This window comes from Vanessa cardui, chromosome 6, assembly GCF_905220365.1.
Source record: "Vanessa cardui chromosome 6, ilVanCard2.1, whole genome shotgun sequence".
Classification (NCBI taxonomy): domain Eukaryota; kingdom Metazoa; phylum Arthropoda; class Insecta; order Lepidoptera; family Nymphalidae; genus Vanessa; species Vanessa cardui.
In genome coordinates this window covers 8491483-8506250 of record NC_061128.1, presented here as the reverse complement: position 1 = coordinate 8506250, position 14768 = coordinate 8491483, and the positions used below count along the sequence as shown (strand labels likewise).

At 30.3% G+C, this 14768-nt stretch overlaps 3 protein-coding genes across 4 annotated transcripts; 2 read left to right on the top strand and 1 right to left on the bottom strand.

The window, feature by feature from the left end:
* Positions 1-5178: 5178 nt before the first annotated feature.
* LOC124530600 (U2 small nuclear ribonucleoprotein A') lies at positions 5179-7477 on the top strand. Its single transcript, XM_047104829.1, has 6 exons — positions 5179-5446; positions 5647-5794; positions 5872-6036; positions 6279-6463; positions 6661-6813; positions 7378-7477. The coding sequence occupies exons 1-6, from the start codon at positions 5365-5367 to the stop codon at positions 7422-7424; spliced, it is 780 nt and encodes a 259-aa protein (XP_046960785.1). The 5' UTR covers positions 5179-5364; the 3' UTR covers positions 7425-7477.
* Positions 7478-7726: 249 nt separating this feature from the next.
* LOC124530597 (serine/threonine-protein kinase Nek8-like) lies at positions 7727-10764 on the bottom strand. Its single transcript, XM_047104828.1, has 6 exons — positions 10592-10764; positions 10364-10454; positions 9878-10048; positions 8997-9157; positions 8501-8651; positions 7727-8010 (listed from the first exon to the last, which is right to left on the bottom strand). The coding sequence occupies exons 1-6, from the start codon at positions 10660-10662 to the stop codon at positions 7777-7779; spliced, it is 879 nt and encodes a 292-aa protein (XP_046960784.1). The 5' UTR covers positions 10663-10764; the 3' UTR covers positions 7727-7776.
* Positions 10765-12082: 1318 nt separating this feature from the next.
* LOC124530587 (NADH dehydrogenase [ubiquinone] 1 beta subcomplex subunit 7) lies at positions 12083-13592 on the top strand. 2 transcript variants are annotated; one of them, XM_047104816.1, is made up of 4 exons: positions 12083-12162; positions 12252-12383; positions 12523-12691; positions 13448-13592. In XM_047104816.1, the coding sequence occupies exons 2-4, from the start codon at positions 12275-12277 to the stop codon at positions 13524-13526; spliced, it is 357 nt and encodes a 118-aa protein (XP_046960772.1). In that variant the 5' UTR covers positions 12083-12162; positions 12252-12274; the 3' UTR covers positions 13527-13592. The 2 variants fall into 2 exon arrangements, with proteins under 2 accessions (XP_046960772.1, XP_046960773.1); XM_047104817.1 differs by having other exon boundaries at positions 12153-12383.
* Positions 13593-14768: the final 1176 nt, after the last annotated feature.

Genomic DNA, 14768 nt, shown 5'->3' with positions numbered 1-14768 from the left:
AGGAGGTCTTTAGCCCAACAGTGGGAATTTTTGTAACAAGAGGAATTGCGTTAAATGGGCCGATTCGAGGTCGGATGATTATGGAGTGAAGTGAGGCAAGGGGGTTTGACCTCACCTAAACTTTTTAAGTTGTACGTGAACAAACTGATCGAGGGGCTTAGCAGCACCTACGTAGGATGCCATGTCGGCGGGATGTGCATCAATAACATTAGCTATGCAGACGATATGGTGCTGCTGAGCCCATCGATGGGTGCTCTGACTAAGTTAATTAAGATGTGTAAAGAATACGCAGCGGCTCATGGGCTCAGATATAACGCGATTAAAAAAATGAGTTAATGGTTTTTCGGGCGAAAGGCACATGTAGTCAACGGAGGGTAACTTGTGTTACTCTAGGGGGATCTCAGTTGAAAAGAGTTGACCGATTCAAATATCTGAGTCACTGGGTTACTGAGAGCTTATCAGACACGGTAGATATTGAACGAGAGCGTAGGGCGTTGTCTGTTCGTTGTAACATGTTGATTAATAGATTTGCACGTTGTTGTAAACAAGACGACGACGACTGACGCTTTTCAATGCTTTCTGTCAATCTTTTTACACTTGCAGTCTGTGGGTCGACTTCACGCAGCGAGTAAACAGCGCACTGTGCGTTCAATACAATAACGAGTTCAGGATATTATTCGGTCTGCCACGATTCTGTAACGCGTCATCTATGTTCGTCGAGGCGCGCACTAACCGTTTCTACGCGATCATTAGAAAGTGGTGCGCCTCGCTGTGGGCGCGAGTGTAGTATTTTGGGCTGTATGCTTATAATGAATAAACTCAAAAACGACTGTGCCGTTTTCAAATTTTTTTTCATCGTTGAAATGTAGGGGTGCCAACTTTTTTTACAAAAAATAAAGTAAGTATATTCAGGTCTATGAAGAATATTAAACAGTATTTTAGAAAAATGAAAAGTATTTAAGTATTTATTTATTGTTTTAAATACATATTTTTTAGAACTTTTCACACAACTTACTAATTTACAGTCTTTTTTAAAAACTTCATACGCCTCATCACAAACATAACTGAAATTAAAAAAAAGGAGCTCATTTTTTATTAAATTAATAGATGCTCTATTTCTATCCTCTCGCCACTTAGTATTCATTACTGAAAAAATCTCTTTCAGTAAATGCTGAGGTGGCGGGAACAGAAAGTAGATATGAGACAATTTTAATTATGTTTTCAAATTCTTCTGAAGTATTTACTAAGAAATGGCTTCACTTTTGGTCAGTACTCATTTCAAAAAAATCTTTGTTTTCCGATTTTTTTTCATAAATTACTTAATAAAGCATCCATACTAATATTGAGTCTATACAAATTTAGATAAATTTGTGTGAGCGTCTAATAACAAAATGTGTTAGCATTTTGATACTGAAAACAGTGTTTTGTATACTTTATTCTTGTTCAACAGTAAAAAGTATAATTTAGTGAAAAACAGTATTATACTGTTTAAAACAGTATGGTTGGCCACCCTATTGAAAAGATACATTTACCCTGAGTAACATAGGGTATATTTATTGCTTGAAAAGAGAAGGTATCTTATTAAAACTTAAGTAACGTAACCCAAGGTGTCGCAATAACCACTTTATACATTTTAAAAGTTAATAAAAATGTACTCGTATATTTATTTTATCTTTATTTCATCATCATCATCATCATCAACAGCCTTTTTTCGTCCACTGCTGGACAAAGGCCTCTCCAATAGCACGCCACTGTGATCTTCGGCTACTCGCATCCAGGTCCTGCCAGCCGCTTTGCGTAAATCGTCACTCCCCCGTGCCCGAGGACGTCCTACACTGCGTTTACCGAAACGCAGTCTCCACTCTAGAACACGTTTTACCCAACGGTTATCAGTTCTGCGACAAATATGGCCAGCCCACTGCCACTTCAGCTTACTTATCCGGTGGGCTATGTCGATGACTTTGGTTCTCTGACGAATCGCCTCATTTCTGATTATGAGTATTATTATTTCTCATTTATGATTTACTTCTGGTTATATCCAAATAAATCATATTGTTTTCAAGACTGTATCAATTCAAATAGATTACTTTTTGAACTGTTCAAATCAGCTATACCATTGTATAATAATAATTAGATATAACAAATTTAATAAGTCATAAATGGAAAAATAATATCTCTGACCCTCAAAATTAAATATGTTGCATAAAAAAAAAAGATGAACAAAATCGGATTATAAATGTAAATCGATAATGTGGTACTTTGGTGTAAATATATATGGGTAGTCCTACAAAATAAGGAATTTTTGGCGGTTCAACCAAAATTTGTAAAAAAAAGGGGGTTACTAACATTTTTTTACATGGAATATTATTAATTACATTTGTTTCTAGATGGTCACTAAAAATAATAAAGACTTACAATTACTTTTCTGAACAAAATCACTGTTAAAAGTATCGAATTCTCAGGATCCTGCAGTGTCCCTCGTACAAATTTTAGTTCAAAGTGCGTCGTGATACATTTACTTCTACATTTGGTCTTAAAAGAATCGCATATTAATAAGCTTACTATGTTTCCTGGGCAGGTAGAACAATTAGTTTAGGATTTTATTAAAACATATTTAATAAATCTTGTTTACATTTTGTCCCTTATATCAGTATCCTGTACGCTGTTGAATTAAGAAATATTCACTAGACTATTAACTGTGCGTCAGGATAATAACAGGATCCTGATAAGATTTTTATTTACGTATTAAATTGTTAAAATGACTAATTTTAGCGTATTGATATGCAGGGTACCAGCGTATAGTTAGGCCTAGTTTAGATGAATTGTTGTTGAAAGTTATAAATTGGTGTGTTTATTTTATTTTTAGACAGAAATTATCAGGAACCTGGACTCAGGATCCTGTCAAATTAGTACCCAAGCTATGGAGAAATATCCAGGATCCTGAGCAGATCCTATTAAAAATATCGATGATGTCATAGCATGTGGGGGTGATGTTACTAACCCAAGTGAGTTATGCGGAGTTATTCAAAATCGCTGCCCTGGTGTGACACTTTACATCGTTACTAAAAGTGAGATTGAAGATATGTAATATATTTTTCTTGTGGGTCGATTTTTTTAAATAGCCATAAATCAAGAATTATTTAATATTTTGACTATTTGATACTGTACTTTAATTATTAGACTGAATTCCACCACCAGAATATATAAAAAAATTCAGACAGAAATCAGACTCGAATTCGTCCATAATTTGTAGAACTACCCATATATGACGAAATAAAATACCGACTTAAAAAGAGGTTATCAATTCGTCTGTATTTTTTTTTATGTTTGTTACCTCATAACTTTTCACAAGGTGGACCGATTTTGATTTTTTTTTTGTTTGAATAAAATAAAATAAAATAGCTGAATAACTGAAAATTGTGCCAACCAATTTTAATGATTCTTTTTTTATTATAAAAGATATACTTCAAGGGTACTATGGTAAGTTTGGTAAGGTTCTGAGCATAGGATCCATGATAAAGTAACGGTACGGAAGGGATCGGAACAATTCTAAGGAGCACGTTAGCGATACTCGGCCGAATCTTTTAGAAACAAAAATTTTGACAAATAAATGAAAATTTTAACAAACAAAACACTATTTTAAAACAATCAAAAGAAAGAAGCGATACGAGCCCCTTGATTGATCCAGTATATTATTGTATAAAAGGTAATTTGTAAAAAACATATTTGTTAAAGTATTCTCGTATTGTTTTTTGATAGATATACTGTAGGGTTTTATTGGCTGACACCGGCTCCAAATATACCAATAATTATAACTACATGATATAATCGTTAATCGACTTTTAAGTAGTCTAATATTTTTCATTTCATTTAACTTAGGAAGACTCTAAAAAATATGTTGAATACGCAATTATTTTTATTACTTTTTCGTGCATATTCATTTGTTTTAAAATAGTGTTTTGTTTGAAGTCGGTTTTTCTTTTTGTTAAAATTTTTATTTATTATTACTTTTTAGTGCATATTCATTTTTTTTTAAATAGTGTTTTGTTTTAAGTCGGTTTTTCTTTTTGTTAAAATTTTTATTTATTTTTTGATTTTAAGTTAAGCCGACGTTGACTAACCAATTTCGTTTATATGAGTGAGAAACTACTTCGAGGACAATTTCAAAGGAAACTTGAGAATAAAGCAAAAATAAACTTTTGAAAATGCGGCTTTAATACGTCATGCGGCATAAACTACAAGGATCCCCCGAAAGAGCTGTAATCGACCTCAGCAAAAAAACTTTGAAAATGAGCTAATATATGTCGTACATCATATGACATCACATCACATACACAAAATTTGATTAAAGATAGTAAGAAATTCTGCCCCATATCGCACCCTAACTGTGAGCCGTACAGGAGTTCCATCACTACATAGTATAAAACAAAGTAGGTTTCTCTGTCCCTATATCCTTAAATCTACGCAACGGATTTTGATGCGGTTTTTTTTAATAGATAGTGTGATTCCAGGGGAAGGTTTGTATAAATAATACATGAACAATATAGTAAAGAAACACTGAAAATTTTAGAAGTTTGCAATGTGATGTCGTAAATAAACAAATTCTGTAGTATATTTAGTATCAGTATTGCACCCGTGCGAAGCCGCGGTGGGTAGCTAGTTGATAAATAAAAAGTAAAAATATAAAAAAAAAAACTTACGGCCACCTATGCATAGCCTGGACGGGCCGCTAGTTTCTAAGTATATGCAAAATTGAAAAGTGACTTTTCCGATATTTCTGACACTAAAGATATCTTGGATATCATCCCGTTAAAGTTATCATTGACGGTTAATTGTATTAAATTTGTAATTATAGTAAATTGAGAGTTTTATTTATTTATTGTAAAATTTACAACCTCGTTTTATCACTAAATACTTAAAAGTTATATTCAATAAAGGTAACATTCAAGGTAATACATCTTTCTGGGTGTAAACAACCTTGAATAAAAACTTTGGTCTAACAATGAAGAATACTTAAAGAACAGTTAAAAAAACTCTTAAAATTTTTTAGAGATTCTTGTTTAACTATTCTTCTTAAATTTTTCTTAAATATTCCGTCATCCACGTAGTATCGATATTCAGATGGAATCGAGACATCACGTCACGCGTCGGATACGTCGCTGCTGCTCTTCTGTTTCTAATTAATACTCTGTACTCTGTAGCTATGTGTTAGTCTATTGTCTATCTATACTCTATGTCAAGTTTCAAAGCGTTATAAACTGCGTTACTTGTAAATTGTAATTTTAATGTCAACAATTTTATGTTTTATGGAAACAAAGTATAGAAATAGTGAATTTATACTTACATATTTAACAGATTATCAAGATGGTAAAGCTTACCACGGAACTCATACAAAATTCCATGCAGTATATAAACCCTTGTAGAGATCGCGAACTAGATCTCAGAGGTTAGTTTTATACATTTATACAAAAGAAGTATTTTACATTAAAAGTAAAATACTTCTTTGTACTAATTTGAATACTTAAAAAATGATACCATCAATTCATTGTTAAAACCTTTTATATTATATCTATGTAATAAATCTGAACTTACCCTCACATTTCTTTCTTAAAACTACCGGAGTGAAAACATTATTTCTGTTTTTAGGTTACAAAATTCCTCAAATTGAAAATTTAGGTGCAACTTTAGATCAATTTGATACAATAGACTTTTCCGATAACGATGTCAGAAAATTGGATGGGTTTCCCTTGTTAAAGAGACTTAAATGCTTACTTCTCAACAACAACAGGATCGTGTAAGTTTTCTGATCGTATATTATTTAATCTTAGTTTAGTAAGTGAAACACTCATACAAAATATTTTATTTTTACAGGCGGTTAAGTGAAAATTTGGAACAATATTTACCTAATCTGGAGTCACTTATATTAACAAACAATAATATCTCTGAATTAGGTGATTTGGATCCTCTGGCTACACTCACAAAATTGCGAACACTTTCACTAATGCATAATCCCGTAGCAAATAAACAACACTATCGGTAAATATTATGGATAAGAATATATAATCATTTTCTGATCATAGATGTAGCAGCATATTATTATGTTATGTTAAAAAATATGGAAGTTAAGTGTATTCCTCTCATTAATATTTTTAGGTACAGTTCACTCAATAAAGTACCAAATTAATTGTCGAGATAAATTAATACCTTACTGTTACTGTCCCCAAAAGTGTAAATATAATAAATTATTTTAATCATATCACAATGATTTACATTTTCAGAGCATATGTTGCATTTAAATTACCTGAACTAAGGTTATTAGATTTTAAAAAAATTAAGCAAAAAGAAAGAGAAGAAGCTAATATTCTATTTAAAAGCAAAAAAGGAAAAGAAATACAAAAGGAAATCACAAGAAAAGCCAAAACTTTCGTACCTGGTGGAAACATGCCTGATCCTAAAGTTACAAGTAAGTTTTGACATTTTAATAAATATACTATTTTTCATTATTTACAAACAATTTTACAAAATTAAAACTAGTTTCATATGAGGTGTTTAGATCTGACTATTACTACTTAGATACTATACGATAAATATTTACATGACACTTAATACATTCAGAAGGATTACCTTACTAGTATATTATGTCATGAAACATTTTTCCAGACCTTACACCGCAAGAAATACATAAAATCAGAGAAGCAATTAAGAATGCTTCTTCTCTCCACGAGGTTGAGCGGCTAACAAGAATGTTGCAGTCTGGACAAATACCTGGACAGAAACCATTACAGCCTCAGCCTACTCCAACAAATGGACAGCGTAAGTTTTCTTTTGATATGAAAAAACATTTATAGAACCGATAACTATGAAGATACATAAATTTGTGGTTAAAAAAACTTGAAAGCATTTGACACATTCTTTATATTGTTGTGGTAGATCTGTAGTTGCATATTAATTACAAGAATTATAATTATTACTCATACTAATATAGAAGAGTATATCATTGTCAAATAATTATAATTATTATACACTTTAGAAACATTTGAAAAGTGAGTTCTTACACATAAACTGTATGTGTATGTATTGCTGTGGTTTGAAGGGTAAGTAGGCTAAAGTAAAAAAAACTAAAAGACAAATTTCAACTTGAAGACAATATTCCAATATTATGGGCCCTGTATACTGAAATATAATTTAGTATGAAACAAACATTTAGCAACAGGAGGGTTAAATTAATGTAATGGTTTATGTATTTAATAGTTGATACATCCACCAAATAATGATCATCTTTTGTTTGGGTTTATTTTCTATAAGGTGTAAATTATGTTCTAATCGGGATACATATTTATTTTGATGAAATAATATTTTAATGATTCCATATTTCAGAAAATGAAGATGAAGAAATGGAGACGGATCAAACAAATGGTCAGTAGAGTGAAAGGTTTGTTTTACCAACCAGGTGTTAGAGCTATAAGAACAGATACATGCAAAAAATACAAATTATTAAGCTGATAAGAACAGTGCTTTACTACAAATTTGGCTTCAAAGACAGATACTACATATATACCAAATTAGTATGGATTGGTTTTCTTTCCAATTCTCATTAAAATGACCCAAAATAATAATGAAAAATAAATATCATAAAAGAAAATGTTATATTGGGTCATTTATTTTTCAATAAAAATACACAAGAGTATTTTTTTTTCTTCTTAATAAATAAAACAAAATATAAATCATAATTATTGTTTTATTTCAATGTCATTATATCCCTTATAATAGATTAAATTACAAATTATTAAATTTTATGTTCAACATTTCATCATTACCAGCATCTAAATATACAACATAAATCATTTCCAGAATAATCTTTTTTCCCATGAGATCATTGATTGTTGGTCTTTTGTCTGGCAAAATAGATAGCATAGAGTCAATAAGGTCCTGAATACCTCTGTCATAAACAGTTAGGTCAACTGGGTGTACACTTCCACATGTTATAGCTTTAACCAATCCAACCAGAGTCTGAAATATGACATTTTAGAAAGAGACAGTTCCATTGGTTTGAATAGTCCTCTCATATATTATTAAATTATACATAGCCTGTTCCTTGATGGAATATTTTAGTGGATTGATAATAACTTTATAAGAGAATTATAAAAAGAGAAGCTATAATGTTTTCATTAAACACCGAATACTATATTAATTTTTATTATTAATGAGCATAATTTTATTCCCTTTCCCGGACTCGCTATCTTCCAGTAAAATTAGGTGTTTTAGTTATTGCCAATAAGGAATTAACTTAGGTAACTAAAATGCTATGTGCCTGTAGACGCACTGACTTACAGGGCGAAATTTTGCCAGGCGTCCAGATATAGTCAGACAAAAGTTCGTTGGATACTCGTCAGTCTAAATTTAATAAAATATTTTTTACAATTTCATTTCGAGGAAAGAACTTTACAATTAAATATATTGAATTAATAAAATTATATTTAGTTAGGCTTTTCATACATACCTCAGATTCAAACGCTCTGCGATGCGTACACATTTCGTAAAGTAAGCAACCTAAAGCCCAAATGTCACTTTTTGTATCATACGGCTTTCCCTCGCATAATTCGGGTGCTAAATAATATGGAGTCCCAATTACAGTCGAGGTTTTTTTCGCACTAAAAATATAAGAGTTACTAAGTTAAATTAAAATATGTGCGTTGCATTTTTATTGACTTAGTGACGAGAAGTAATTTATTATATTTAAAATTACTTAAGACTAAATATGAAGTTCCTAAATAAATGCAAAAATGTAATAATGATAGTTGTTGTATAAATCTTGACTGCGTGGAATGGTGTCAAGAAAGTATTATCGTATTTCATTATTATAAATTAATTGATAAGTAACCGTTTCGGTTACTGTCGAATTTCAAAAATGTATGGAAGTGATCATGAGGGGGCTTAAATTGTTTACACAACTTTAGCCAACCTTATGGTATGGTATAAGATTTTCTATCTCTTACCTAGCCAACATTTTAGAGATACCGAAGTCTCCAATTTTTACAATAACTCCATTACTTCCGGTCAAAAGAATATTTTCAGCTTTTAAATCTCTGTGAATTATTTGTAACTTGTGGATATAACTAACTCCCAACAATACTTGGCAAAAATAAAATAATATTTCCTGTGAAAAAAAACTACGTATTATATTCATCACTTTAGTTTTTTAATGATTGTGAACATGAATACATATTATATCGTGCGGATAAATGTGAAATGATACTAACTAACAAGTATATAATAAAAACAAATTATGTTTTAATTATAATACTGATTATAACTTGTTTTACTATCAAACTTTATAAAAAGAAACTATAAAAAAGGGATGCTTTATTTACTACCACTATCTGTAGTCACTTTTTTATTAAATACTTGTAAGAAATAAATTAAAAAGAATCTGATTTTGATGATATATTCTGCCCAGTATTAGGTATTTTTTATATAAATTAAAAATATATATTATTAAATAAAGGATATGGTCATACCAACTCAAATTACTTTATTCAATATAGAAGTATTACGCTTTCTTATTGATGGTTAATTGAAACAGTACCACCGGTTCGGAATAGAAAACACTATGGCCTGAGAAGAACCGACGAAAGAAACGCAGCGGGTTTTTTTGTCTCATATATTATATAAACAATTTAATATCAAATATAATAGCCAGGAGGCGATTGTTTCATTCCTAAGGTGTGCTATCGATCATAAACTCATTAATTGTATAATAACCTTTAGCGTTCCTTAATGTTTTTTTTTTTTAATTTGGCAATAGAGGCATTTAGAACGCTTTAAACATTATTTACAACAAGGAGGCGGTTTTGAGATCATAAAAATAGCTACTTACCTTCTGCTTTATTAATTTAGGACATCGCTGATACATGTATTCCGCTAGATTCCCGCTAACAGCATATTCCATACATATCATTACATGATTATCTAAATAATAGCATTCATAAAATTTTATTATGTTGGGATGTTTCATTTTAGATAATATTTTAACTTCATTCGCTATTTCCTGAAATAGTTCATGTTACTTTTATTTCTTTAAAATAATGTAATCATACCTGTAACTACTATTGGATACATACTAATTAACTTATAATCAGTGATATTTGATTAAAAATAATAATAGTTAACAGTTACCGAGCCATCAGCCCACATGATTTTAGTAACAAAATAATTACGATGTTCATTAACGGCTAAGTATTCTTAAAGATAAATAAAATAAAAAGCATAAGGAAAAAGTACACTTTCTATATTAATTATATATACATATATTATATGCTAAATTTTAGTAATTCTGACTAAAATAAAGCAAATTAAAGTTTACCTGTTTGTGGTCCTGTATCTTTATGTTTAATTCTATATCTTTTACTATCGTCAACATGTTGTTTTTCATCATTTCACATAAATAAACGTTTCTGTTGCAAAAAATTGAAAATATTATTACAAATCTAAAAAAATATCTAATTTTTGTAAGTCTCGCTAATAACATTGCACATGGTACAGGTAATATTGTTTTTAATTTCATAACAAAAATTTCTTCTTTTTTACATACCCATATGTGCCTTTCCCAATAGTCTTCAATATCTTTAAGTTATGCTTTTTAAATCTCTTTTTAAAATCCATAGTTATTAATTTTCACGGCATTCATTTGCATCAGTATAAATTACTCTATATTATTGTCGGATTACCCACCCTTTTACATTTTTATTTAAACTAAGGAAAATAGACTACAGAATAATCTCATATTGTAGTAAGTAGCTATAATAAGAGTATTGATTTTTAAATTAAATATTTGTCCCTCGACCAGACTAAACCTTTTTGAGGAAACAGTTTATGAGCTTATTTCACCACGCGACGACAATTTACGTTGGTATTAGATACATATATCACTTATTTTCATTCAACTTTTACAGGTACAGGTTTTGTTATTACTCATGATTATTTCCATCACCACTGAACACGAAATGAGTTTTGATATATTCTAACCATTGGTTAAAACAGTTAGACTCTCAAAAAATAATAACTAGACACTTTATCCACAATCAACGATAATGATTAGTTCAGAAATGTTTTAGAGACGAGGTGGCCCAGCGCTTAGAAAGCGACCTTCTTAACCGATGATTGCGGGTTCAAAGCCAGGCAAGCACCACTGAATATTCATGTGGAGGAATTGGTGAAGGAAGACATTGTGAGGAAACCTGCATGTTTCATTTTCATAGAAATTCTGACACATGTGTATTCCACCAACCCACATAGGAACAGCGTGGTGGAATATGTTTCAAACCTTTTGCTCAAACGGGAAGGAGGTCTAAGCCCAGCCGTAGGAAATTTACAGGCCGTTGTTATTTGTTCAGAAGGTGTGTGTGAAGTACTTAATTTACTATATAAGTATAAGCAAAAAGTACGAAAGTTTGCGTTCCGGCTCTTGCTTTAAAGATTGGTTTAATATTCGACATGCCAATAATTGCTTTAATACAAGAATATTAAATTTTCATTGTAATCAAAATTTCAAGTAATCAAAGTTTTGATTGTATTTTACAAAGACATTTACAAATCATATATAATGGCGGCCATACACGCTACGGTCTACTGAAAAGGTCCACCTGTGGTAGCTTCTTCTTCTTCGCTTCATTTTCCTATTGGTCATCATATCATCGACCACATTCGATGCCATCGAAAAAGGACTGAAGACCGTTCCGATACACCGGAACGTCTCCATACACCCCATCAATGTTCGGTTGACCTGCAAGGTCATATCTGCACAGTTTACCTCTCCGGTAGACCGTAGCGTGTATGGCCTACATAATATTAATAATGGGTTATAAAACAAAATGCCAATGCGTCGATATATTATACTGAAGAAATAATTTAAAATAACAAAATCCCGATACATTAATAATTAAATTAAAAATAGTGCGAATCGACGTGTCAATTTATGTAAATGCAATAAGACATATAAGCGATTTTTAATTACGCCAAAGAATTGCATTTTGTTCTTTAGTTATTTTTTTTTGTAAATTAAAAATTCTCCCAAAGTCCTAAGTTCCAATATCTGTGGCACACGAGGTAGTTAAAGTTTATACTTAGTTACATACCGTGACAGGCGACAGCTGACATCTTAGTGTCAGTTAAAAAAATACCCTATTGGAACCTAAAAATATTATTAAATTTCTTATCTTTTAACTAAAAATTGATCTGTGTTTAAATTTTAGGAACAGTAATAAAAGCCGCCAATATGGGGCAAATGATGGGATCATATAACGCTCGAAATGTAGACCTTTATATGGACGATAAACCCACATTTAATCACCAGGATGGGTTTTCTTTTAACAGAAAACAACGAGGTAAAACCATACAATAAAACAGTTCCTATTATATTTTTTATGATTAATTGTCAAGCATTTTTAGTATAAAGAATCAACGAGAACGAACGTATTTTTCTTAAATATTATGTTACATAATGGTCACTATACAACATTTCAGAAATGATCGCTAAAGAGGAGGACTTGGTCTCGGCTAGAATCCCACCAAAATATCGTGATTATTGTTCCCATTATTTGCTTGAATACCAAGTATGCCGTTATAAGAATATGCCAATGCTGTATAAATGTGCTCATGAAAAACATGATTATTTAAATTGTGAACATCAAGAGTAAGTGAACTTTAATATTTTTGTACCAAATGCTTAGTATCGAATGTTTTGAAAATTATAATTTAATTTATAAAAAAAAAATTGATAAAAAGATACTGAATGTGATACTATTTCATTGCTAGTTGATAGTTGCATGTGAGCTGAATTAGCAATTGCTATTGAGATATTAACATATGACGTAAAACATCATCAAGGAATATATAATGCAGGTGATAACAACTTCTTAAATAAGACTACAAATCACCAGTTATTACTAGTACAAATATTTTTAATAGTTTGTAGAAACAAACTATTTTTATATTAAAATAATTGTAGATATAATTGAAAGAATAGCAGATAGAAATCTTTTCAAAATATACATTGAAGAAATTCATCTTATAACATTAGATTATTGTACTTTAGTCTCCAGGTATATATGAACAACTGTATATTGTTATTTATGTTTTATATTATTTTTCTTATTAGCTGTGAAGTCTTGCCATTTTAGAAAAAAATATATTTTGTGAATTAATTTTTTTTAAATTTATTAAGTAAAGTATATAGTAGCAACCAACAATTAGTTGGTAAAATGTATGTACAGTACAATAGTTATTACATATTAACATTGTGTATGATATCTAATAACAATAATATTATTTTATTCACTTTCATTTAATATACTTTTTTTTCAACTGCTCTTTTACAATATATACAAAGTAACAAATATGATTTTTATAGATTTATAGAATTTTGAATAAATAGTGTATTACTTTTCAGCTATATGCTTCGTATGAAAGAATTTGAACGTGAACGACGCCTGCGTTTGAGAGAGAACAGACTCGTTGGAGTTGCATAGGTATCAGCATCGGAAACTGTATAACAATTTGTAAATACAAAATTAAATAGATTGTGGCAAAAATTATGTCTGTGGATCATTTTATTGTTATGAAATAAGCTTTACAATGTAATAATCTGATTTCCATTATTTAGTGGTTTCCCATTGTCTTTTCATGAGTATTGATTTCTGAATATTATCAATTTGGTTGGCTTGGTCCCTTAGTACACAAATTCTAATTCAATTATGCAGTCTCTTAAGTCAATAAAAATTATAATTTAAATATTAAAATATAAAATAGTTTATAAAAAATGTTTATTCATTATAAAAATGTATTTCTCTTACCAGAGAAGTCACTTTATTATTATAAAATTTATATTTGAAATAATTCCAGAGGAAAAGTCCATAGAAGTTAAATCAGGTCTGAGTTGAGACTAATGCTGTTTCTCCTGGAGACCAATTTGCGTGGCAAAATTTGATGTAATTTTGGCACACATGTATTAGACATGTGCAAGGTGGCTACTCTGACTGAAACTTTGTTTTATGGTTGTAGCCTGAAAGAGGTTGGAGTTCTGGTAATCAAGAACATTTCCAAATAACCCTCACAGCTTACTACAATCGTACATCCTCCTTATGAAAAAGTAAGGACCAATAATTCTCACGGTGACATTGCAACCCATTCAGTCAGTTTGGTTAAGGTTTGCTCCTACCTATAATACCCAAAATAAATTGCATTAAAATTTTGCTACAATGTGGCAACACCGACCAGATTAGTGAAGTGTTATCTTTTTTAACAGCAAATTAAAATATTCGGAACATCACTAAACCCACTTAAATGTTACCCTGTTATTATAAGGGTTACATTGTAATGATATTCCAAAAACAAATTTATATATAAAATATAAATTTGAGTTGTTGAAAATAAGTTTTAGAGTACACATTTTTTGCTTAAAAATATTTTTTTGCTCTTGTCAATTTTTTTTGAATAAAAAGATTTTTTAAAACTCTCTTTTTACTTTTTTGAAACTATTATAATTGCATTTACAACAACCATTCATTGGAAAATCGAAGTAAAATATTTTCATATGAGAATAAAAATATTTTACATACGTGGTTCAAATAATGAATCTCATATCCGCGGTACGTTCATTTTCCCTTTTTAATTTTTACATTAAACTTGAACAGGTTAAATTGACATTCTAATAAACGAAATGAAATTTTGACCGACTCGTACAATAGTATAATCGAGCGAGTCACAGCTCA